Source organism: Pseudophryne corroboree, chromosome 3, assembly GCF_028390025.1.
Source record: "Pseudophryne corroboree isolate aPseCor3 chromosome 3, aPseCor3.hap2, whole genome shotgun sequence".
Taxonomy (NCBI): domain Eukaryota; kingdom Metazoa; phylum Chordata; class Amphibia; order Anura; family Myobatrachidae; genus Pseudophryne; species Pseudophryne corroboree.
The window spans coordinates 356,993,225-357,020,746 of record NC_086446.1 but is presented as its reverse complement, the minus strand read 5'-3'; the positions used below and the strand labels follow the sequence as shown (position 1 = coordinate 357,020,746).

At 44.8% G+C, this 27,522-nt stretch overlaps 1 protein-coding gene across 1 annotated transcript in view; it reads left to right on the top strand.

Moving 5' to 3' along the window:
- KRT222 (keratin 222) overlaps nucleotides 1-27,522 on the top strand; it is a 79,829-nt gene that overhangs the window by 39,936 nt on the left and 12,371 nt on the right. Inside the window, exons 5-7 of the mRNA XM_063963157.1 lie at nucleotides 5,211-5,381; nucleotides 20,322-20,453; nucleotides 25,461-25,681. Of these exons, the coding sequence (XP_063819227.1) occupies nucleotides 5,211-5,381; nucleotides 20,322-20,453; nucleotides 25,461-25,681 (524 nt within the window). The remainder of the gene's footprint in view (nucleotides 1-5,210; nucleotides 5,382-20,321; nucleotides 20,454-25,460; nucleotides 25,682-27,522) is intronic.

Here is a 27,522-nt window from a genome sequence, read left to right as displayed (position 1 = left end):
ACAGGTATGGATGGATAGTATACTTGACGACACAGAGGTAGGTAGAGCAGTGGCCTACTGTACCGTACTGCTATATATTATATACTGGTGGTCAGCAAACTGTGCAAAACTGAAATGCACCACAGGTATGGATGGATAGTATACTTGACGACACAGAGGTAGGTAGAGCAGTGGCCTACTGTACCATACTGCTATATATTATATACTGGTGGTCAGCAAACTGTGCAAAACTGAAATGCACCACAGGTATGGATGGATAGTATACTTGACGACACAGAGGTAGGTAGAGCAGTGGCCTTCTGTACCGTACTCCTATATATTATATACTGGTGGTCAGCAAAATTATGCACTGTACTCCTACTATATACTACAATGCAGCACAGATATGGAGCGTTTTTCAGGCAGAGAACGTATAATACTGGTGGTCACTGGTCAGCAAAACTCTGCACTGTACTCCTCCTATATAATACTGCTGGTCTCCAGTCCCACAATAAAGCAGTGTGAGCACAGATATATGCAGCACACTGAGCACAGATATGGAGCGTTTTTCAGGCAGAGAACGTATAATACTGGTGGTCACTGGTCAGCAAAACTCTGCACTGTACTCCTCCTATATAATACAGCTGGTCCCCAGTCCCCACAATAAAGCAGTGTGAGCACAGATATATGCAGCACACTGAGCACAGATATGGAGCGTTTTGCAGGCAGAGAACGTATAATACTGTTGGTCACTGATCAGCAAAACACTGCACTGTACTCCTCCTATATAATACTGCTGGTGCCCAGTCCCCACAATAAAGCAGTGTGAGCACAGATATATGCAGCACGCTGAGCACAGATATGGAGCGTTTTTCAGGCAGAGAACGTATAATACTGGTGGTCACTGGTCAGCAAAACTCTGCACTGTACTCCTCCTATATAATACTGCTGGTCCCCAGTCCCCACAATAAAGCACTGTGAGCACAGATATATGCAGCACACTGAGCACAGATATGGAGCGTTTTGCAGGCAGAGAACGTATAATACTGTTGGTCACTGGTCAGCAAAACACTGCACTGTACTCCTCCTATATAATACTGCTGGTCCCCAGAATAAAGATATTTGCACTGCAGCCCCCTGAAACAAAGTGAGAGGACGCCAACCACGTGCTCTCACTATCATTTCCAATGCACGAGTGAAAAATGGCGGCGACGCGCGGCTCCTTATATAGAATCCAAATCTCGCGAGAATCCGACAGCGGGATGATGACGTTCGGGCGCGCTCGGGTTAACCGAGCCATACGGGAGAATCCGAGTCTGCCTCGGACCCGTGTAAAATGGGTGAAGTTCGGGGGGGTTCGGATTCCTCGGAATCCGAACCCGCTCATCACTAAATATATATATATATATATATATATATATATATATATACATATATGAAATCAATTACAAATAACCAAAAATAGATCGGGTAATAGATATTGGATAATGGGATTATCGACAAATTAAGTAAATAGCATTAAAATAATTATTAGTGTATGTTAATAGTGGGAATGTATATACAGTAATAGATCTCTTGACAACTGCCCTACACACATCACAGTAAGTGCAACAGTCTATGGGGGGAATTCAAGTGATTTGCTATTTCTGTGCAGTGGTGCAAGTAGACAAACTTTCTTAGTGGTACTGTGTGTGTGCACGAAAGTTGTGGCCACATACCACAAGGGACATGACCACTAAAATGGAGGGTGTCAGCATGACATGCCACCCATTTCTTATCACTCTGGGAGCATTCCTTTCCATTCCATATGCACTTACCTATATGGTGGTTTCTCACATTTGGGAACCACTGAAGAAATGTATCCTCCCTCTCTTCTTGTAGATCACATGGTTCGGAAGTTGCCTGTGTGTTAAAGAATATAACCAAGGTCATAATCATAAGACAGAGGTTCAACCAGACACGTGCCGCTTGTGTCACTTCCTCCTCCTGTGTCTTACAGCCACACCATCATTTCTCACCTGTGTCTCTCGGCCACACCATCATCTCCTGCCTGTGTCTCTCACCATCCTCCTCACTTTGTGTCTCTCAGCATTCCCCCTTCCCTCTGTGTCTCTTAGCTTGCCTCCTTCACGCAGTGTCTCTCAGCCTCCCCCTACTTTCACTGTGTGTTTAATCCTTTCTTCCCTTCACTCTGTCTCTCAACCTTCTTCTCCCTTCACTCTGTGTCTCTCAGCCTGCCCCCCCTTCACTATGTGTCTCTCAGCCTCCCCCTCCCTTTATTCTATGTCTCTCAGCCCTCCCTTTAAATTCTATGTCTCTCAGGTAGACCAGGAGGCCAAGCAGGCGCCGCAAGGAAACAGCAAGCTCTTCTTTACAGCAGGACAGCAAGAGTGACATGCCGTCTGCATCACTCCCAGCAGCCCTGGAAAAGTGGGAGGCCACGTCATGCCACTGAGCATCATGGCCTTGCTCGGCAGGGCATTACATAAAACTAATTACAGTAATGTTTGCAAAGTTTGCGGTGGGCAGTACTTCGTACCTTTTGCCAAATTCTTAAGGGTACACCGTACTCTAGCATACCAGCATACTTGCAACATTCCACTTCGTGCCCTTCCCTTGTGGACATCTATGAGCAAGGACGCTCACTTTGAGTGTTTTTTAAATGCTGAATTATCACTTGGTGCATCGGATCTTACACCAGCCCCATGCTAGGTGCATATTCTCCGTCTGAGTATGGCCTCAAATGTGAGGCAACCAGTTCATCGACATGCTATGACACTCCCATCTAATGTCCTCTAGATGGTACATATCTGTGTGTCTGAATAGCCACCTCCCAATCACCACCCATGAACCTCCAGCAGATTTCGAAGACATTTCAGATACCTATAGTCTCAATCCCAATGCTCCTCTGTGCGTGCACACTGTTGGACATATGTGCTGTGCGACTACAGTATATAGCAACTTAGACACATGAGCATTTGAAGAACAACAACCATTTCTGTGAATATCATCATTGCATGCAACTCAGAATCAGGCCCTTCATTTCATTGTCATACACTGGACAAAGCTAATCAGATGCTGTGCTACAGTGCACATTTCATATATAAACATAATAATTAAGCTGAGGATTCTTAGGTTCTAACCTATTCTAATCCTTTCTCATTACACTCAAAATTTCAGTTTTCTTTTATGTTTTACGTTTTAGGGAATAACATACTTAATTTCTAATAGGACTTAAAATGACCTAATCTAGGTGTTAGTACCTAAAATTACCTATTTTGACTGCTAGAACCTAAAAATACCTCATTCTGGGGGTCAATCCGAGTTGATCGCTCGCTAGCTAGTTTTAGCAGCCGTGCAAACGCTATGACGCTGCCCACTGGGGAGTGTATTTTAGCTTAGCAGAAGTGTGAACGCTTGTGCAGCCGAGCTCTGCAAAAACAGTTTGTGCAGTTTCAGAGTAGCTCTGAACCTACTCAGCGCTTGCGGTCACTTCAGCCTATTCGTGTCCGGGATTGACGTCATATACCCGCCCAGCCACGCCTGCGTTTTTTCAGACACGCCTGCGTTTTTGCAAACACTCCCTGAAAACGGTCAGTTGACACCCAGAAACGCCCCTTTCCTGTCAATCTTCTTGCGGCCGTCAGTGCGAAGAAAAACTTTGCTAGTACCTGTGCACAACCACAACGGGCATTGTACCCGTACGACGCGTGTGCACATTGCGGCCCATACGCATGCTCAGAAATGCAGCTTTTTCACCTGATAGCTGCGCTGCGAAAATCGGCAGCGAGCGATCAACTCGGAATGACCCCCTCTGTTACTTAAGTTGAAACTATATACATTTACTGTGGAAATGTGTGGAATGAGTAGTTTTCATATGTAAGTCATAGATACAGATGTGTCCTGTTACAGCCTAGTGGAGCAGAGTACGCAGACTGACTGCTGGCTCCCGAGATTTACAGGTGCAATTGTACACACGCACCTGCGACCCATTTGCTTCTATGGTAAAGCAGCAGGAAAGCAGCCTCCCATGGCATAGTGCATCACGGGAGCAAATGCTGCAAGAAGGTAGCAGGACACATCTGTAATAAAAGCACAGTGTTTCAAACTGGTTGGGTACAAGATGCCGGCAGTTAAAATGCCAGTGGTTCGACTAGCGACCCTGGCATCCCGACTGCCATAATCCCGACAGGGGTGGGCAAGTAAGTACCCTAACTCTCCCCTAACCTTCATCCCTGCAGCCTAACTCTTACCCTCCCCCGCAGCCTGACCTTAACCCTCCCCCCACACACAGCCTAACCCTCCCTTCCCACCCTCCCTGCTGCAGCCTAACCCTAACCCTCTCCCAACAGCCTAACCATAACCCTCCCTTCCTGCAGCCTATCCCTAACCCTCTCCCAACAGCCTAACCATAACCCTCCCTTCCTGCAGCCTATCCCTAACCCTCTCGCAACAGCCTAACCATAACCCTCCCTTCCTGCAGCCTATCCCTAACCCTCTCGCAACAGCCTAACCATAACCCTCCCTTCCTGCAGCCTATCCATAACCCTCCCCTTTCCGGCAGCCTAACCCTCCCCCTTCCAGCAGCCTAACCTTCCCCCTTCCTGCAGCCTAACCCTAACCTCCCCCCTCCCCGCAGCCTAAACCTCCCCTTCCCTGCTGCCTAATCTCAACCCTCCCACTGCAGCCCAGCATACTTACGTTCAGGATTCCGGCTGTTGGGATTCTGGCATCGGCATTCTGACAGGTGTTGGGATTCCGAGGCAGTCTCTTGACCGCCGGCATCCTGTATGTCAAGATGCCAACAACATCCCTTTCAAAAATAGTAATATGATGCGTAGTTATGTTTTTTTTTCCATACATTTAGAAATTCCTAAAATCAAATTTTTAAAACCTTTAAAATCCTAAAACATGGATTAAAAAAAACTCATTTTAGATTTTTTGATATTAAAAATCCTGGGCCTAATAATAATGTTAGTAAATAAGCCCTTATGTCTCTGGAAGTTTTATGTAAAGCAGTGACATAAAAAAATCCATGTCCTTTTGGGCCTGTTAAACTGGCCTACTGTAACATTTTTATTAATTGTGATATAATTGTAGCAATTGCATATGGAACTGTATTGATCATAGTATTGTTTCTATGCCTTTGACCATCTCCTTCATTATCCATCTGTTTCATCGGCTGTTTATTTCCCTCCTCTCTCTCTCTCTCTTTCTCTCTCTCTCTGCAGAAAGTACAGGCTATGCAGCAGTTAAAACATCCTATCGATGATATTCAGTTTGCCAAGGTGGAGGATGGGAGCAGGATGGAACTGTCCCAGCTCCTCAATGAGATCAGAACACACTATGAGGCGCTCATCAGCAGGAGTCAGATCTCCAACGACCTTTCAGCCAGGAGCCAGGTAACTGTTTCACACAGACGGGCACCTTCCAGGAAAGGGGACTGCAGAGTCATTTCTCTGTCTTGGTCCTGTGATTGCTTCAGTGCAGGAGATGCCGGGGAGGGAGTGTCTTTTGCATTGCAGATAAATTGTAGCTATATATATATATATATATATATATATATATATATTTGTGTGTGATTACTAAGCAGGATTCTCCCAGCATGCTTTGCAATATTTTATGATGAATAAAAGTATCCACCATATTAGAGAAAGGCCTTGATATATATTTTCAAATATAAATACGGGAGAGGCCTTTGACAAATGATTGCTTTTTTAAACCACAGAATTTAGACTATTAACATCTGAGGTGCAGAGCTGGTTTATGCCTAGCTTGTCCATACAGGCAGCTTAAATAGATACTGTACATCTATCCCAAAAAATGTTAATGTATTTAATAGTTGTTTCTTCATGTCTCTGCTACACTTTCTGCCAACAGTGATCTGTTAACACTATGACATGATCTGCTGGTCATAGAATTTTCTTATATTAAACATGTATATTCCTTTTCCATTGTTCTACATGTACCTTTAAGTGACTTGTGTGATTGGTTGCAAGATAGTCCCACAGTTCTTTTCTCTCTTCTAAAACATTCTCTCTGATTCGTTTCTTCTCTTTAACCCTTCAGCTGTCAAACAAACTGGAAAAAGCAATAATCTGAAAAAGTTGGGTTAGTATCAGTAACCAGAGTTGTGTGTAATATAAGCATTATTGGCATTAAGATAACATATAAACACACAAAATGCATCTTTATGACCATGTGATGTCAGTGTGACCAGTTCTGGAATATTTAAATAAAGTACCAGAGAATAGATCTGATATCAATTAATACAGAGTTTACCAAACATCGCCATTACAGTCCATGTTTTAAGGATATCCATGCTTAAGTGCACCGCGGGTAATTGAACCTGGCCTTATGTGTTTGAGGGATGGTTGTTAAGTTATTATAACACAAGTTCTAGGCAGTAATTGCTAATCAACATTTCCTTGTTCAGTCAGAGGAGACAACTAGGTGTCCTTTGCTTACATTGAAATGTGTACCTGCATTGGTAAAATGAATGCAGTAACGAATGAAAGATGACGCCATTCCTTTTTTCCAACAACCCCAAAAGGTCAACATACACAAGGGCGGCATGGAAAATAGGTTGACATGGTAAAAAGATGGACACGGAGAAGGTTAACACAGGGAAACTTCAACATTATTTTTTTTAAATGTTTTTTGGTGTTGTTATCACCGTCACAGCACGTGGAACCCCAATTAGTGCACCGCGTCCCCTTACATGGCGAGCAAGCTTCGGGCAAGGTGCCTAGCTCCGTTACCGCTGCACAGGTTATTATATCTAATCGTAGTCCACGTGGATGATAAAGTAAGAAAAAGTTGAAGAAAAAAAATTGTAAAAAAACTCATGTCGACCATATGCTGCATCGACCATTGCCTTGTTGACCTTTTGACCGTGTCAACTTAATGCATGTCGACCAATAGTGGTTGACCCATTAACTGTCGACCTTATTACTGTTGACCTAACACCCAGATACCGCAAAGGACGCAGGCAGGTCAATTAACCATAGGAAAAAGAGTATACTGGCTCCGGTTGAATTTCAAATAATAAACAGATAAAAAACTTTCAGTAAAAAAATATTTCATACATTTATTAAACAGTTAGACACATAGAAAGTCTAGCATTCAAGAGGGTAAGAGTTAAAAGGATTAAGAGTCTCTCAAATTGTTATGGGACCACTTCTGTCTCCACTGAGACAATAAGCACTTATTTTCTGGCTAGGGCTCAGTCCTCCAAGATATCCTCAGTAAATTTTGGGTATGAATGTTACCATTTTCTCAGGAAAAGGTCCCCTTGGTTCTCAATTTCAGGTCGAGGTCCAGTAGCAGCAGGGGAATGTCCAGAGATTCCAGATGGACAGCACTGATGAGGATCCTGTAGGAGTATTTAAGTCCAAGAATTGGCAGATGATTATGAATAGCAATAGGTGCAATGCCTGTGGTCAGAAGAAAAAGGGCTCAACGCGTTTCGCTGGTCTTAGTGGCTGCCAGCTTCCTCAGGAGCATGGTCAATTAATCATAGCTGCTTTGCCATTGCAAATGACACTGCATAATAACATTGTGTATTAAGGGGGTTATTCAGCATCAGTCGCAAAATTGCTAAAATGCAGATTGACTGATTATCAGTGATCTGCACATGCACTGCGACTGCATCCTGCATGTGCAGACTTTCACAATGCAATCACATCCTGGCATGATATGATTGAATAGTGATTGACAGCCGGCGGGCCTTTTGGGGGCAACAATGCAGCATTGGTGGGGAGTGATGCAGGAAATGCAGGCATGTTGTGGCCATTTTCAGAGGGGTCAGGTGATGTCACCTGCAATCACTGCAATGGAAAAAATGGCGCAGGTGCGTACCCAAATCATGCAAGTAAAATTCACCTACAAAAATTGGGGGAGACGTATCAAACTTTAAAGAGGGGAGAAGTTTCTACTAATTTTATCGAATGTACTAAATCATTTTGTGGCCATTTTCAGAGGGGTCAGGTGATGTCACCTGCAATCACTGCAATGGAAAAAATGGCGCTGGTGCGTACCCAAATCATGCAAGTAAAAGTCACCTACAAAAATTGGGGAAGAGTCGGAAGACGTATCAAACTTTAAAGAGGGGAAAAGTTTCTACTCATTTTATCGAATGTACTAAATCAGTGGAGCACCTAGAAACACCCCCACCCCAAACTCCAAACAGACAGTTTCTTTTTTATTTACACTGGCCGCCATTCTATTAGGCTCTGCTCTCTTGTGGAAAAATGTTGTGATTCCTGGGTTAATGGCCATAGAGCAACCCCTTTTTCCCCTACAGTTAACTTTGCGGTTTAAGTACCTGGGAGTATGAGGCCTCAAAATATAGGTCCCATTACTTCTAACTTTAAATTGAGGACTCATACCTAGAAGAAATAGCCCCTGACCAATGTGAGACATATTAATCTTTATAAAATGTCAGTTGAACCCGGATATTTATACCTTTTCCAGTTTATATTTGCAAAAAAAAGTTTTTTCATGTATTGACAGTGTTTTCTCATCCCTCACTTGGGAAATAAGTCAGCTTTTGTCGCAATCAAAGCTCTGTATAAGTCTAAAGCCTCCGGAGGTCTAGGTCTTCCTAACCTCCTGTTGTATTATATAGCTGCTCAATTGGTCCATCTATTGAGCTATGCTTCAGAGGTTGAGGGTTCTACATTGGTTGGTTTTCTAGCTGAGCGGGTGGGGTCCTCTCTTTCTCCTTTGCAATTTCTGCTCTCTGGTCTATCTGCGTCTGGCCTTCCTCCTCTACTTTGACAAGTCCTACTGGTTTTTTTGATACACACATTCTATTTGACTGATCAGATTTTGATGCAGATTTCCTCTTATTTCATACCTGAACTACTTAAACTCTCCATGGATAATATTTGGTTGATGAAAGGGAGTTATTTCCCTGGGTCACTTGTTTGGAGAGGTCTTTTTTTTATATAATTTTTGCAATTACAGAATGAATTTGGTATCCCCAACACAGCATTGTACCCCTTCCTCTTTATATCCTTCCTCAGTTAAGTCAATGGTCAGGAGCTTAGGCTCAAGGAGACAAGTATCTTTGGTCTATGCTACTCTTAGTGGCAGACTTTTCCCAGGCCTGTTAGAACCGCTTACACTTAAATGGGAGGCTGATATAGGTTCTATTTCGGGTGAGCATTGGTTGCAAATTCTGGGTTCTATCAAGTATACTGCTCCATGTGTAAGATACCAGCAGGTGCTTTTTTATGTCCTCCACAGGGTATATCGTAATCCACTTTCTTTACAACAAGCTCACCTTCAGTCTGATGCTATTTGTCTGAAATGTCATATGGAGGACTCTGGCTTTTAGCAATGTTGTGGGAATACCCAGTAGTGTTTCCCTTCTGGTCCAAAATTTGGGATGATATTGTGTCCACTGCCCCTTCTCGTCCACCATTAAATCCTTTGATTATTTAGCCTGGACCTGGAAGAAACACACTCACAGTAATTTTTCGTTACACTTTATGCCTTACCACCATGGCTAAGGTTACAGTGGCTAGGACCTGGTTTGCAACTGATTCTCATGATCCTTATAATTGGAGAGCTTTGGTAAATGACGTAGCCAAGCATGAAAGGCACCTATTTAGAAGCCGTAACTCTATGTCAGGGATGGGGAACCTTTGGCCCTCCAGCTGTTGTTGATCTACACATTCCAGCATGCCTTGCAACAGTTTTAGCATGGCCAAGTAGCAAAACTGTAGCAGAGCATGCTGGTATGTGTAGTTCAACAACAGCTGGAGGGCCAAAGGTTCCCCATCCCTGCTCTATGTCAAAGTATCATAACAAATGGGATAGATGGTGCCTATCCAGATTTGGTAGGGACAATGGGCCTAATTCAAATCTGATCGCTAGGGTGCATTTTTTGTATCACTGCGATCAGGTAGTCCCCGCCTACAGGGGGAGGGGGAAATCGCTGTGCAGGGGTGCGATTTCTTGTGCAGGAGAGCTGCACAAACAGAAGTTTGTGCTGTCTCTGCAAAGACCAGGACTTACCCAGCCGCTGCGATGATCGGGGCCGGAGCTGATGTGAGAAACCCTCCCTTCAAACTCCTGGTCCCTCCCGCGATTTTCTAGACACTCCTCTAAAATGGTCAGTTGACACCCACAAACAGCCTCTTCCTGTCAGTCATCTTGTGATCGACCGTGCAAACCCTTTTCTCGCATCATCCCGTCGCTGCCTGGCGCTCCCCGGCGCTGCGGACCAACGTGCCTGCGCATTGTGGTGCATACGCATGTGCAGTTCAGACCTGATCGCAGGCTGTACGAAAACGCAGCCTAGCAACCAGGTCTGAATTAGGCCCAATGTTTCATTTGCAGTTCCCTAGATTATTTGTATTAAAACACACTGATTGGGCAGTTGGGCACAGGTGTTATGTTCTCATGCCAGCTTTGCAATGCCTTGTCAATATCTACAAAATATCTAACTGTGTATCTCACTCCAGCGATCTCTATTCGAAGGGACGTTTTATATAATATTATTCCTGTTTTGTTTATGCATATCTAGTCATACATGTTATGGTCTGCATTTGCAATGTTTTATCTTCTCTTTGTGTAGTATACAGTTGATGACATAAGTGTTCTTTTGTTTGTGTAGTATGTAAAATTAATTTAAAAAAACTTGATTCAAAAATAAAGGGGCAAATAACAGTACACTAAGACTACTTAGAAATAATTTACGGCCTGGCATTGTTGCGCGCCCTGGGAACATTTGCAGATTAAGCAAACCTTACTGCAATGAGTGGTGCGACATGGCACAGATTTACAATATGTAATACAGTCGAGGTGTAGAAAAAAAACCTGTTTAGACTAGAGGTGCCATGCTTGATCTGTGACTAGATTTCTAGAAAAGAACAATCATTAACAGAGAAAGATGATGATGGCAGGTGGAAGAGTTGAATAGATTGAGGCCATTATTTCTAAAGTACAGAGTAAGTGGATCAATGTACTTAGAATAGTGCAATAATATTTTAATTTGCAGATTCAGATTATTGCCATATTACATGGAGTTTGGGAAGTGAACATTGGGGGTCATTCTGAGTTGATCGTAGCTGTGCTAAATTTAGCACAGCTACGATCTTCTTCCCTGACATGTGGGGGGACGCCCGGCACAGGGCTAGCCCGCCCCGCATGTCAGTCCGGCCCCCCCTCGCAGAAGTGCAAAGGCATCGCACAGCGGCGATGCCTTTGCACTTCTAGAGTAGCTCCCGGCCAGCGCAGCTTTAGCGTGCTGGCCGGGAGCTACTCATCGCTCCCTGGCCCGCAGCGGCTGCGTGTGACATCACGCAGCCGCTGCGGCCCACCCCCCGTTCGGTCCGGCCACCCCTGCATTGGCCTGACCAAACCCACGAAACGGCGTCCAAACACCGCTGTTCCGCCCCCTCCCGCCCAGCGATCGCCTCTGCCTGTCAATCAGGCAGAGGCGATCGCATCCCTGCTACAGCCTTCGGCCATCTGGCATGCACCAGTGCACTACGGCGTCGGCGCATGCGCAGCAGGGACCCGTTCGCTCTGCTGCGTTAAAACACAGCAAGTGAATGGGTCAGAATGACCCCATTGTCTCTGACAATGGCGTGGGACGCTAGAAAGGGACAATACTTCCAACACTTACTATTAAATTATCTTTTATTTCATGTAAATAAAGTGTTTAAAAATAATTATATTGTCATATTACTGAGCACACATTCACTGTGGGGAGACTTGCTTAGCTCAGTCACAGGGAGGGAATACAGGGGGTCATTCCAAGTTGATCGTAGCTGTGCTAAATTTAGCACAGCTACGATCGTAAACTCAGACATGCGGGGGGACGCCCAGCACAGGGCTAGTCCGCCTCACATGTCAGTGCCACCCCCCTCCCCCTCGCACAAATACAAAAGCATCGCACAGAGGCGATGCCTTTGTATTTGTGAAGTAACTCCCGGCCAGCGCAGCTCCTGCGGCTGGCCGGGAGTTGTCTATCGCTGCCGCTGGCCGCAGCGGCTGTATGAGACGTCACACAGCCGCCGCGGCACGCCCCCCCCAACGGTCCTGCCACGCCTGTGTTGGCCAGACCACACCTACTAAACGGCGGCTTAATGCCGCCGTTCAGCCCCCTCCCGCCCAGTGACCGCCTCTGTCTCAGAGGCGATCGCTGGGCACCGACGACTGCCATGTGCAGATCCGACCCGATAGCTGCGCTGCGACAAACTGCAGTCAGCGATCAGGTCGGAATGACCCCCGCTGTGCAGAAGAGTAATGAATTGAATTTTGCACTAAATTGGTGGAGATTGGATCTTGCACTTTCAATTGAATATCAATGGAAAACAACATTTGTAGACACACTTTGCCAAATTTAAATAAAAGCTTCAAATATGCAGATGTTTTTTAGTATGCTACACCGCCATATTATAGCGGAAGAGTTGAAAACTTTTAATTACATTTTTGAATGTTCTTAAAAAGGCAGGGGTTGAAATTTTGGTGTGACACTTATAGTTTTGCACAGATTTTTACACCTTCTAGAATGTGGATTTCAGCTCCAGAAAACTCCAGGCACTGCACCTTCTTGGGCGCAAGGAGGTCAAAAATTGGTTAACACTGAAGCATTTTGTGCACCACATGTCATAAATGAGATCCAATGTTCTTTTGCAATCATCTGAGAGATCTGTCAGTATACAAACACTTTTCCTATTATTCCTTCGCCATGGTGCAACGCTAACAGCATAAAACACTGCTTTACATGAACTCAGATGAGCGAAAGCACCAACATTTTTGAGGAAAATAAGAGTTTATACCGAAGAACAGGACATTACACATTGTTACAAAATTGTGAAATTTTGGGGGTCATTCCGAGGTGATAAATCGTTAGCAGTTTTTAGCAGCCGTGCAAACGCGATGCCGCCGCCGCCGCCGCCCACTGGGGAGTGTATTTTAGCTTAGCAGAAGTGCGAACGCATGTGCAGCCGAGCTCTGCAAAAACAGTTTGTGCAGTTTCAGAGTAGCTTTGAACCTACTCAGCGCTTGTGATCACTTCTGCCTATTCGTGTCCGTGTTTGAAGTCATACACCCGCCCAGCGAACGCCCAGCCACGCCTGCGTTTTTGCAAACACTCCCTGAAAACAGGCAGTTGACACCAAGTAACGCCCCCTTCCTCAATCTTCTAGCGGCCGCCATTGCGAAGAAAAACATTGCTAGAACCTGAGCACAACCACAAAGGGCTTTGTACCCGTACGTCGCGTGTGCGCAGTGCGGGGCATACGCATGCGCAGAAATGCAGTTTATTCACCTGATCGCTGCGCTGTGAAAATCGGCAGTGAGCGATCAACTCGGAATGACCCCCTTAATTTTTGCTTCACCATTCTGTGCAGTGTTTTCCACAATCTATTTGTAAAATCACAAATTTACAGAATTTTCAGATTATGACTAGGGGGGTAATTCAGAGTTGATCACAGCAGCAAATTTGGGTTATTTTGAAACAAAATAACCCCCCAAATCTAACTCTCTCTGCACATGTTATATCTGCCTCCACTGCAGTGCACATGGGGGGTCATTCCGAGTTGTTCGCTCGGTAAAAATCTTCGCATCGCAGCGATTTTCCGCTTAATGCGCATGCGCAATGTCCGCACTGCGACTGCGCCAAGTAAATTTGCTATGCACTTAGGAATTTTACTCACGGCATTTTCATCGTTCTGGCGATCGTAATGTGATTGACAGGAAATGGGTGTTACTGGGCGGAAACAGGCCGTTTTATGGGCGTGTGGGAAAAAAAGCTACCGTTTCCCGAAAAACGCAGGAGTGGCTGGAGAAACGGGGGAGTGTCTGGGCGAACGATGAAAAAGCCGTGAGTAAAAATCCTAACTGCATAGCAAATTTACTTGGCGCAGTCGCAGTGCGGACATTGCGCATGCGCATTAAGCGGAAAATCGCTGCGATGCGAAGATTTTTACCGAGCGAACAACTCGGAATGACCCCCCTAGATCTGAGAAGATTGTGAATTTATACTGCTGCCTACTAGTGGAATAGGACTCTAAAAAAATTGACAACGTATAAAATTTTACAGCCAAATGCATAACTACAGTAGGTCAATAATTCATAGAACAGTTTCAAAGATTTTGCATTGAGACTGACTGAAAACATCAGGGATAATGAATCATAAATAGGGGGTATCCTATTTGCCGCTGTAATTGTTCATACAAAAAACAGGCTATTATCGTGATTTTTGCACGATGGTCGTTATTGGGTCATCTACTTATAACCCATTTTTTTCATGCGACCAATTACCCATTTTCGCAAGGAAACACTTAGGACATAGTGAAAAGCCGCGGACCTATGTGTTTTCACGGCAGAGATCGAAGAAAAATGGTTACTTATCAGCAGTGCTTAAAGTGGTCCTAGAGAGGTGGTGGAACTCACCCCCCTCCCCACGGTGCCCATGTACTAAAGGTATTGCGCGCGCCTACGGAGCGCGCAGCAAAAAGGTGTGTGTGGCCTCAAAAAGAAAGGGGGCGTGGTCACACAATAGTAATAATGCCCACAGTAGTAGTACCCAAGTGGAAATTTTGAAGTGGGGGTATGGAAAAGTGAAGGGTGCAATTATGTGCGCGCCGAAGGCGCGCGCACTCCTGACAAGGGGGCGTGGCCACGCAAAAGGGGGCGTGTCCTTCAGTGTAGTTTACCACACCATATACCCCTTATACACATTATGCACCACAATAGTAGGACCCCTTTCACATTATACCTCACAGTATGAGCCGAAATTCACATTTATACCACACAGTATGAGCCACATTCATATTACACCACACAGTATGAGCCAAATTCACATTACACCACACAGTATGAGCCAAATTCACATTACACCACACGGTATGAGCCGAAATTCACATTACACCACACAGTATGAGCCGAAATTCACATTATAGCACACGGTATGAGCCGAAATTCACATTTATACCACACAGTATGAGCCACATTCATATTACACCACACAGTATGAGCCGAAATTCACATTATAGAACACGGTATGAGCCGAAATTCAAATTATAGCACACGGTATGAGCCGAAATTCACATTATAGAGTGACAGAGTGACAGGGAGAGTGACAGCAGGGACATGGAAAGTGACAGCATGGACATGGAAAGTGACAGCAAGGGAATACAGTAGGGACTAGGGAGAGAGAAAGGCAGCAGGTTAGATTACCTGTTTAGCAGCGGCGGTGGTCTGCGGTGCTGTGGATGAGTAGGCTGTGGTAGGCGTGACGTGGAGGAGGCTGTGGGCCTCGGAGATAGTGCGGAGGAGGAGGCTGTGGGTGCGCAGAGGTCCGAGGGCGGGGCGGCAGAAGAGGCTGAGGGCGGCTGCAGTGGATCTGGAACCAGGCTGGCTTTATTATCCCTGCCGCCGCATCGAGCTCCTGTGACCACGGCGCTAATATTTCAAAACTGCTGCGGACCGGCAGCCAATCAGCGACAGATTTGAACTAGTAGCGCCGCGGTCACAGGAGCTCGATGCAGCGGCAGGGATAATAAAGCCGGCCTGGTCCCAGATCCGCTGCAGCTGGGAGTCTGGAACCTGGGCTTCCAGTGCGGCGGCGATGGTAGGGGTGGAGCGAAGGAGGGCGGACCGGGAACGCAGCTTCTTTGTCGGCCCATACAGTAATGCCCCCAGCAGTAGCACCCCTTATACAATGCCCACAGTAGTAGTGCCCCTTATGCAATGCCCCCAACAGTAGTGCCCCCTTTACAATGCCCTCATTAGCTGTGCACCCCATCAGTAATGCCCTTAATGGTAATGCCCCTGTGTTGTATTGCCCCTAGTCGTTTAGCCCCTGTAATTTAGCCCCAGTAGTAATGCCCATACTGGTAATGCCCCTGCAGTTATGAGCCCAGCAATTTACTCCCCCCCCCTTTAGTTTAGCCTCTGAGTGGTAATGCCCCCAGTAGTTTTGCCCTCATGTAGTTTATCCCCCAGTGGTAATGCCCCCTGCAGTTGTGCCCCCAGTTGTTTAGCCCCTGTAGTTTAGCCCCCATGTAGTTTGCCAAAGTTAGTAATGTCCCCAGTAGTTTGCCCCCTTGTAGTTATACCCCCAGTAGTTTAGCTCCTGTAATTATGCCCCCTTGTAGTTTAGCCCCCAGTAGTAATGCTGCCAGTAGTTTGCCCCTTTGTAGCTTGCCCCCTTGTAGTAATGCCCCCAGTAGTTTGCTCCTTGTAGTTTGCCCCGGCAGTAAAGCCCCCCAGTAGTTTGCCCCCAGTACTAAAGCCCCCCAGTAGTTTGCCCCTCTGTAGTTTGCCCCAGTAGTAAAGCCCCCCACTAGTTTGCCCCTCTGTAGTTTGCCCCAGTAGTAAAGCCCCCCAGTAGTTTTACCCCTCTGTAGTTTGCCCCAGTAGTAAAGCCCCCCAGTAGTAAAAGCCCCCCAGTAACTAGCCCCCAGTAGAAACGCCGCTAGTGGTACACATATTGGAGGGAGGGGGGGGGGGAGCACCATACTTACCAAGCCCCGCTCCCGCCGCAGTCCTCTCTCGCCGCCCGCTCCTCGGCACTATGGGAGAGACGTCATGACGTCTCTCCCATAGCGCGCACTGACAGAGCCGGAAGCCGGAGCTCAGTACTGAGCTCCGGCTGCCGCTGCGGAGAGGGAGACGGGCACCCGCTGGTAACGCGATCTCAGCGGGCGCCCGGCATCTCCCTGCAGCGCCGCCCGGGACATCGGGTTAGGTGAGCCGGAGGGAGGCGGAACTGCGTTCCGTCTCCTGGTGGAACTGACGGAACGCAGTTCCGCCCCGTTCCGGCTCACTTTAACCCCTGCTTATCAGGGATTTTGTTTCGCCTTGCTCAGATGGCACAAAGGTGCTGGCAATGGGGCTGATGGGATAGCCCTAGTCGAGTCAGTTAGCCATGGTAAATTACCACGAGTAACTGGATAACGCTTATAGGGCAGTTCTAAATTTGTAAAATCGCATATCGGGCTATTATTGGCCATTTGCAAATGCTCTGCGAACACATTGCACGTGCATGACCCGCGATTTGCAATTCTTCTGCGATCGCATCTTACCAGGATGCGATCAAGGGTTGATTGACAGGCGGTGGGCATTTGTGGGCGTACACATGGTGTTTGCGGGGAGTGGTGGAGAAAAAGCAGGTGTGTCATGGCCATTTTCGGGGTGTGCATCTGACATCAGCTGTGGTTGCTGCGACTTAAAACATGGAGCCTGGTGCAACTGCATTCTTATTATTCTTAGTCCTGGGTCAACCGCAACTGTCAATGGTGCTCGATTTTTGTGATGCATTCGCAATTCTGCGGCTGCATTCGCAGAATTGCAAAACACATCGGTGGGTGTCTTATTCTGTGCTGGGCGGACTTTTAACATGCTAGGCGGAGCTTGCTGTGTGATTCTCAGCAGTTGCAGTTCTGCTACAATCGCAGCTGAATAAGGCTCAGGCAGTCAGGATCCTAACAGTCAGAATACCGACACAGCAGTATCCTGACTGTCAGAATTCTGACGGATCATGGCAAGTATTTTTACCTGACACCTACCCCTAATCCTATCCCTAACCCACCCCTCCGCAGCCTAACCCTAATTGTGCCCACCCACAGCTTAATACTAACCCCCCTCCCCTGCCTCCCCGCAGCCTAACCTTGACCTCCCCTGCAACTTACCTTCGGGATCTGTTGGGATTCTGACTATAAGGGTCCTGCTGTTGGTATTCTGAATGTCCTGATTGCTGAGATCCTGACCACATTCCCCTTTGCACACGCATTGATTGATTAGTGATGGTGCATGCACAGGGTATCCGGATGATTGGTCGACCTTAATTAGTCTACCATGCATTAGATCGACATGGACAAAAGGTTGACATGGTCATTAGGTCGACATGTAAAAAGGTTGTTAGTGATTATGGCCAACAGGTACTAAAGGTTGACAGGTACAAATGGTTGACACACATATGGTAGACACAGCTTTTTTTTTCATTTTTATAAACTTTTTCATACTTTACGATCCACGTGGACTACGCTTGGGAATAGTAACCTTGCCCGAAGCATGTGGGGAGACACGGCACACTAATTGGGGTTCCATGTGCTGTGAGGGTGAAAATTACACCCAAAAAATGGGGGGGAAAATACAAATGTAGTGTCAACCTTTTTTTATGTCATGTTGACCTTTGCCATGTCGCCCAATAGTGGTCAACCTAATTAGGGGGCCGATTCAGACCTAATCGCTAGGCTGCGTTTTCTCACAGCCTGTGATCAGATCTGAACTGCGCATGCGTATGCACCACAATGCGCAGGCGCGACAGCCCTCAGCAACGACAATCGCCGGTCAGCAAGGGGATGGGGCAAAAATTACACACAGACCAGTGATCGCAAGGAGATTGACAGGAAGAGGGCATTTGTGGGGGCAGCAACTGACCGTTTTAAAGAAGTGTCCGGGAAAACGCAAGAGAGACCAGGCGTTTGGAGGGAGGGATTCTGACGTCAGCTCCGGCCCCGATCATTGCAGCGGCTGAGTAAACTTATGTTTGTGCAGTCCTGCTACACATGCGATCGCACACCTGCACACACAGCATGCCCTCCCCCCTGTAGGCGGCAACTACCTGATCGCAGGGATGCAAAAAATGCACCCTAGCGATCAGGTCTGAATTACCCCCTAGGGTCTACCCTGTGATCCATACCCCCGGCACGGAGGATTTATTCATAAAATGAGTGACAGATAGTCAGTGTTTGTGCGAAGTAATGGGGGGTGGGTAGGATTGTTTTGTGAGCATGCAAATGTAAGTTTCTGCAAATTCACTCACAGCTGTAGCCAGGGGCGTCTTAAATGAGGAGGGGGGCCCATGTGCAGACTCCGGGTGGGCCCCTTCCTCTCCATGGGGCCATAGGCTCCGACATTGTGCTGGAGCCTACTGCGCATGCGCAGGTTTCCGGAAACATGGCGCCGGCATGTTCCAGAGACAAAATTCAACAGCATAGACTTCTTTATTTTATTATTTACTACCAGTTATTTATATAGCGCACACATATTCTGCAGCAATGTACATAGAATATATGGCCATTCACATTAGTCCCTGGTTACAATCTATATCCCCTACCACATGCACACACATTCATGTTAGGGTTCATTTTGTTTGGAGCCAATTTACCTACCAGTATATTTTTGGATTGTGGGAGGAAACCCACGCAAGCACGGAGAGAATATCCAAACTCCACACAGTTAGGTCCATAGTGGGAATTAAACCCATGACCTCAGTGCTGTGAGGCAGTAATGCTAACCATTACACAATCCATACTGCCATCTGAACTTATGCAGACGTTCCATGGATGACCAATGTGCTTCTGATGTTTCCTCTGTTGTACATAAGCTGCGGATGTGAGATACCGGCAGTGGGTATCTCTATGTACAAGACGGTGTCTGAGTCATTAGCATATTTTGGCAATTGCACAGCGAGCAAATTCGTATCTGAATACTGTGTTATTTGCTTGCCTTTCTGAACCCCGTGTTAAGTCAATTACAGTGAAATAGACCTGGGTTTACAGATTATCTGAAAACTTGAGGCATCTTCTTATTAAACCTTTATATAGTCTTCCAATATTAAAGGTTATTTTGCTTAAAATTAAAAAATAGGTGGAAGAATGTTTTAACATAATTAAATTAACTGGTCTATTTACTAAGCCTTGGGTGGAGATAAAGTGGACAGAGATACCAGCCAATCAGCTCCTAACTGCCATGTTACAGGCTGTGTTTGAAAATAATAGGAGCTGGTTGGTTGGTTGGTTGGTTGGTTGGTTGGTTGGTTGGTTGGTTGGGTGGTTGGTTGGTTGGTTGGTTGGTTGGTTGGTTGGTTGGTTGGTTGGTACTTTATCTCCATCCACTTTATCTCTCTCCAAAACTTAGTAAATAGATCCCTAAGTTCCAGAGACAAGAGGAAACATGTTAAGGCCAGTACTCACTGGCAGATGTCGGGAGAGATGTGTGCTGAGCGGCTCGCTCAGCACAGCGCGATGTGTGCTGAGCGTGCGGGGGGAGCTGGGGGGGAAGCACCCATTTCACCCAGTGGGTGAAGTGAGCGACCTGCTAGATTGGCCAATCTAGCACCAGCGATAGCGATGCACGGGGCAGCGCATCGCTATGAGGGGTACAGACGGAGAGATCACTGCTTAAAATCTGAGCAATCTAGTCAGATTGCTTAGATTTTAAGCAGCGATGGCTCCGTGAGTACCCCCCTTTAGCTGTGTCTTTCCAAATACCACTGTTTACTGTATAATCTATACAGTTTTATAACCCGGACCTATTGTGCTCACAAGTCATATATATTATGAAACTGTCAATTCCTTTGCATCCAGCTGAAAGAGGAAGAAGCCAGACAGAAGATGCAGAACGATGAAGAGGAACTGAGGGCAGCCAGAGCCAATCTTTATGAGGCTAGGAAGCAATGGAAAACCCTGGAGGTTGAAATTCAGTCTCTACAGGCAATGGTAAATATTACGCAAAGACAAGTTTTTCTTTACTTTTAATGTAATCTTCTAAAACTGGTCAGTGATGCATAAGATGATTTGTACCTAGAAAAAACTCATGTATTTAAATACTCATGTATTTGAGTGTGATTTGGCATGTTAATTGTTTTGCTAAATTACAATAAAATGTGGTTTTGGTTTCCCAAATAACAGTACCCCCTATACATGACTAGACTGATTGACCAAACAGTGGTCCTGATTCGGATTTGGAAGCAAGGAAAAAACGTGTAACTTTGTATCTGCAACAAACCATTTTGCTATGCAAGGGGAGGAAATACAATTATATTTTTTTCTGTCAGGGTAAATACTGTCTGCTTTTGCATGTAGCCCACAAATATTATACCGCTTTATTTTTACACTGCAATTTAGATTTCAGTTTAGACACACCCCACCCAAATCTAACTCTCTCTGCACATGTTACACCTGTCCCACCTGCAGTGCAACATGAGTTTTCCCAGTTGCTTGCTTTTTTCCGCTTTGCTTCCAAATCCGAATCAGGTCTCATAACTTTTAATTGAAATATCATTTATCAGTACATACTAGGGTATTTTACTCAGATGCAAATGGACAGCATAATGATTGTCTATCCAGCTCCTCACAACCATCATTATTACAGATTGTACTTCGCACTTCATAGAGGTATGCAGGAAAATCTGCAATGCTGATGATAAGCGCAGAGCCGGCCTTAACCAATATGATGCCCTAGGCAAGATTTTGGCTGGTGCCCCCTTTCACAGACGCTAGTTCCGCCTCTGACCCTGTACCCCTTTCCTCACAGTAGTGCCCCTTATTCACATTATACCACACCATATTGCTCTTTATTCACATTAGACCACACAGTAGTGCCCTTTCTATACGTTATGCCACAAAGTACTGTAGTACACTTTATACACATAATGCCACACATTAGTAATGCATTTCGTATGCAGATAGAGCCACAGTCACACACAGAATATAGGCATGCTGCATATCATTTTAATCAGCAGAAGCTGCTTGTGCCCCTAGGCATTCCAAATGCCCTAGTTTGCCTATGCCTAGGGCCGGCACTGGATAAGCGACAACACATTACAGCTAATTAAATTGCTGTCAATTAATCAAGTACAATCCAGTTTATAGTGTACTTTGTACTTTCTATGCTGAACTAGATATGTTGCAACACTGATGAGAATTAGTTTTCTTACCCTTCGGGGATAGGGTGTGGTTGCTAAAAATGTGATTTTCCATTTAGTTAACTTAAGGTAACACATGTCCTGTAACAGAAAAAAAAACATGTAATTCAAGGCTATTAACAAAGCTAACATATCAAAGATTACCTAATTAAACTTCCAGAAATGGTCACTACAGCCTTTCAGGACATATTTCTCAGTAGAACATCATGATACAAGGCTTTATTTGATGTCCTCCACAATTGCATTCTGCTTTATTGCTATTGATGATATTAAAGTAAGGATATTGCTTGCGATTCACATTCATTAACCTGAGAATGACATCTGATATAGTTTATTTTAATAAATGGCACCAAAACTGACAATGATATATTGTGAAGGTAAAAAAAAACTTTTAGATATATATACTCCTGTACCTATGTATTCAAAGTGTGCATGGTCACGGATAGAACACCATCTATGACAATTTAGTAGAAAGAGGATATGGGAAAAAGGACTGCATCCAAGCATTTCAGTTACTGTATAACATGTTGCAGGAAGTGCTGCCTGGGATGGTGCTGAGCTTGGTATATGTATTTCACTTATTATAAAATCCACAGACAATCCTACTCCGTAATAGCTGGAGAATGACTGTGACAGCCTGCCTTACTACACAGATGCACTAGCTGCCTTACTGTTTACTACACAGAAGCACTACACAGATGCACTAAGGGGATCAACCAATTATTATCTCCAGGAATGGTAACTATTTGTGAATAGACAGTCCCGTTAGAGATTGGCTTACTGCTCGTAGTGTCCACTTTCCACTGGCTAATCATCATACTATCCCTTTGCGTCTGATTTATTTACCAGAAACTGTTTTTTTATGCTCCATTTTTTTTTTTACATTTTTATGATTTGTTACTGAATGTTATAATTCACTCAGGATACGTGATTTTAATAAATTGTCTGAATATTTTTAACACACCTGTCTGCAAACTGTAGTTTGTTAGCACTGTAATTTGTTTTGTTGTTTTAAAGTAAAAACAAAATGCATGCTTTGAAAAGCATAATAGGAAAATAAAAGTATATTAGCATAAATAAATAAAAATAAATATTTCTAACAAAGAATTCTTAAAGTATTTACAAATATTAGGAGGTTTGTGTGCAGAACTAAAGCAATGAGTTACAAATGATAACTTTGCAAGTAGTTGCCTTCTAATAAGAACATACACATGGAAGGACAACCCTCCCAGATGGACACATCATCTGTTGTTAAAGCTATTTGTGCTATAGTTCTTATACTTAAGATAAACATTCTTATAACCTACAGAGAGTAACAAATGACACATATACACTGTATGTATGTATGTATGTATGTATGTATGTATGTATATATATATATATATATATATACACTGCTCAAAAAAATAAAGGGAACACTAAAATAACACATCCTAGATCTGAATGAATGAAATATTCTTATTAAATACTTTGTTCTTTACATAGTTGAATGTGCTGACAACAAAATCACACAAAAATTATCAATGGAAATCAAATTTATTAACCCATGGAGGTCTGGATTTGGAGTCACCCTCAAAATTAAAGTGGAAAAACACACTACAGGCTGATCCAACTTTGATGTAATGTCCTTAAAACAATTAAAAATGAGGCTCAGTAGTGTGTGTGGCCTCCACGTGCCTGTATGACCTCCCTACAACCCACACAAGTGGTTCAGGTAGTGCAGCTCATCCAGGATGGCACATCAGTGCGAGCTGTGGCAAGAAGGTTTGCTGTGTCTGTCAGAGTAGTGTCCAGAGCATGGAGGTGCTACCAGGAGACAGGTCAGTACATCAGGAGACGTGGAGGAGGCCATAGGAGGGCAACAACCCAGCAGCAGGACCGCAACCTCCACCTTTGTGCAAGGAGGAACAGGAGGAGCACTGCCAGAGCCCTGCAAAATGACCTCCAGCAAGCCACAAATGTGCATGTGTCTACTCAAACGATCAGAAACAGACTCCATGAGGGTGCTATGAGGGCCCGACGTCCACAGGTGGGGGTTGTGCTTACAGCCCAACACCGTGCAGGACGTTTGGCATTTGCCAGAGAACACCAAGATTGGCAAATTCGCCACTGGCGCCCTGTGCTCTTCACAGATGAAAGCAGGTTTTCATTGAGCACATGTGACAGACGTGACAGAGTCTGGAGATGCCAAGGAGAATGTTCTGCTGCCTGCAACATCCTCCAGCATGACCGGTTTGGCAGTGGGTCAGTAATGGTGTGGGGTGGCATTTCTTTGGGGGGCCGCACAGCCCTCCATGTGCTCGCCAGAGGTAGCCTGACTGCCATTAGGTACCGAGATGAGATCCTCAGACCCCTTGTGAGACCATGTGCTGGTGCGGTTGGCCCTGGGTTCCTCCTAATGCAAGACAATGCTAGACCTCATGTGGCTGGAGTGTGTCAGCAGTTCCTGCAAGACGGATAAATTGATGCCATGGACTGGCCCGCCCGTTTCCCAGACCTGAATCCAATTGAGCACATCTGAGACATCATGTCTCGCTCCATCCACCAACGCCACATTGCACCACAGACTGTCCAGGAGTTGGCGGATGCTTTGGTCCAGGTCTGGGAGGAGATCCCTCAGGAGACCATCCGCCACCTCATCAGGAGCATGCCCAGGCATTGTAGGGAGGTCATACAGGCACGTGGAGGCCACACACACTACTGAGCCTCATTTTGACTTGTTTTAAGGACATTACATCAAAGTTGGATCAGCCTGTAGTGTGTTTTTCCACTTTAATTTTGAGGGTGACTCCAAATCCAGACCTCCATGGGTTAATAAATTTGATTTCCATTGATAATTTTTGTGTGATTTTGTTGTCAGCACATTCAACTATGTAAAGAACAAAGTATTTAATAAGAATATTTCATTCATTCAGATCTAGGATGTGTTATTTTAGTGTTCCCTTTATTTTTGTTGAGCAGTGTATATATACAGTATAATTATATATACATATATATAAATTAGATGTGTGTGTGTGTGTGTGTGTGTGTGTGTGTGTGTGTGTGTGTGTGTGTGTGTGTGTGTATTTTTGTTTACCCAACTATTTAACATTTCATGTTACACAATACATACAGTATATAGGTTTTAGCCTTGTGCTGATGGGCTGGACCTAGTTCCCACTAATACAGGGAGTGGGAGTACATGTGCTACAGGTTTCCCATTTATACTGGGACTGATCCAGTGTCTGCTAGTTGCCACTTTAGCAGTAGGATACCATGCGTGTTTGTTTTTCTGCTTTAGTGGTAAACCCTTATGGGTTATAGTGCCTTATGGGTTATAGTGCTGGCACTGGTTACTGATTTATTTTACATTGTACAGATAGGCCAATAACCATTATCAAGTTTATGATGATGACTTTATGTATGCAAATATTCATGTAAAATCAAAATTGTTCTCAAACACTTCTGCATCAAAGACACCACTGACTCCTACTGAACTGATAAGATGTATTTTTTTTGAATAAGAAATTGAGCACCAAAGGGTTCTTGACTTTATGTTTACATTTTAATGAGGCTCTTTAGGAACAGCCATATTATGGCTCAACCAATATTCATAAAATGCAGTTTATCAGTTCAGTAGCAGTCAGAGATGGTGCTGATACACAAGTCCCTTTGTAGGTCTCAGGTGAACATACTTCATGTATTAGTGAGGTCACTGGATCCCAGTGGTGAAAGGTATACTTTAATGTTAACTGTACATTGTGATATTAAAATCCTGGAAAAAAAATACTGAACTGAATATATTGTTATTGTTTCAAAGGAAAGAAGTCTAAAATACACCCTACATGCTACAGAACAGCAGCACCAGAAGCAGCTTGAGAACCTGTCTGCTGTAATTGCAGACTTAGAGCAAGAGCTACAGGAGGTGAGAGATGGAGTCAGAACACAACTACAGAAGCACCGGATGCTTCTCAACACCAACATGAAGCTTGAACAAGAAATATCAGCCTACCGCAGCTTGCTGGAGAATGAGGAGACTTGGTACGTCTTCCAAGAAGGACTCATTATTTACTTAATAGCAGTGATTGGCAACACTGACGGCTGCACGTAGCAAATGGTTATACTTAATAGTGCAGACGCAGAAAAGTATACTGTACATTGTTCCAGTTCCCGATCCAATTTGCAGCATTCAAACATCCCAGAAGAGTATGGTGTTGAATAGCAGTACTTGAACAGTGTCACTAACCTCTTTCTACTTGGCAATAGTGACTCCACCAGAGTCTTCTGTATCTTGCGAATGGGCGTGGAGTATGCGTTTTTCCACTCAGAGTGACTTGTGATACCCTTTTAAGCAACACCAACCTATTTATGGTTATACTTCACAGCTGTTTTGCTATAAAAGGCATCATGGCTCATTTATTATAGGGAAAAGGAAATGAAGATGGTGGCTCAGGCTCTGGTTGTAATTAAATTAATAGCAGATAAGTTACATTTCACATAAACACAATACAGTATTAGTAATAACAGGCATTATGTTCGAGAATAGCAAAATAATACTAGTCCTACCTAACACTAAATAACGGCAACCTACAACCAGATAAAGTCCACCCCTTAATAAGTTTCAATTAATTTGTTTCAGTAATCATAAGCAAACACAGCGTGGGTTTCCGGTTTCCCAGAAACCCCCCTCATCTTGGCAAGTGGCTCAAATTATAACACCAATAGCATTGGTATATAATACGATTACTAGAGCTACCACCACATCATTCAGTTTATGGGACAGAGCGGAGCTGCTGCACATGCCCAGTGGTAGCAGCTTCTTCTACATCGTTTGCTGTGTTTGTGGATCTGAGTCCTCAATCAGTGCTCTGGACTAGAGAGTAGCTGCCAGGAAAAAGAGACAGGAGCCTCACCATGAGGTGGGAGAATGCGTGCTTAGAAAATGCAATACTGGTTCTATTATATTTGTGTATATATTTATTCTGGTATGTTTAACCTTTACCTGACCACTTATCTTATTTATATTAGTTAGATATCTTTGATACAGCCTATACAATAGACCATCTATAGTGTTAATTATTAATACTGTATTCCGTACACTATCCAGTGTATAAAAAGAGTCAAGACCAATGTGTACATTAATGTCCAGGGTCATTACTAGGTTCTTCTGCTGCTCCCCCAGACTCCTGCACTTGCTCCAATGTTCTGCAGAGTGGGTGACTATGGATTGCATTGGAAAAACCCCCTCAGGAAATCCTGCGTTTGCCACTGGTACTGTTGGCAGACTTTTGAAGAATGAACCCAGGCCCCGCTAGATGTAAAAATGCTATAAAGCTATAACTGCAGAATGCCAAACAACAATAAACAGTCACTTATCTGACAACTGTTTCAAAATCATTCAAACCATGTGAATGCGAACAACTCCAGCCCTCCCATTCTGCTTGCCAGACTAAGTTCTAGCATTAGTGAACATACTGTAGTCTGTAGACTAGGGGCCTAATTTAGACCTGATTGCTCACTAGGGTTTTTTAGCACTGCTGCGAGCAGATAGTCGCCGCCCATAGCGGAGTATATTTTAGCTGTGCAAGTGTGCAATCGCATGTGTAGCAGAGCAGTACAAAAAGATCTTGTGCAGTTTCTGAGAAGCCCAGAACTTACTCAGCCGCTGCGATAACTTCAGCCTGTCCGGGACCGGAATTGACGTCAGGATCCCTTCCTGCAAACGCTTGGACATGCCTGCATTTTTCCAAACACTCCCAGAAAACGGTCAGTTGCCACCCACAAACGCCTTCTTCCTGTCAATCTCCTTACGATCGTCTGTGCGAATGGATTCTTCATAAAAGCCATCACACAGCAATGATCTGCTTTGTACCTGTGCGACG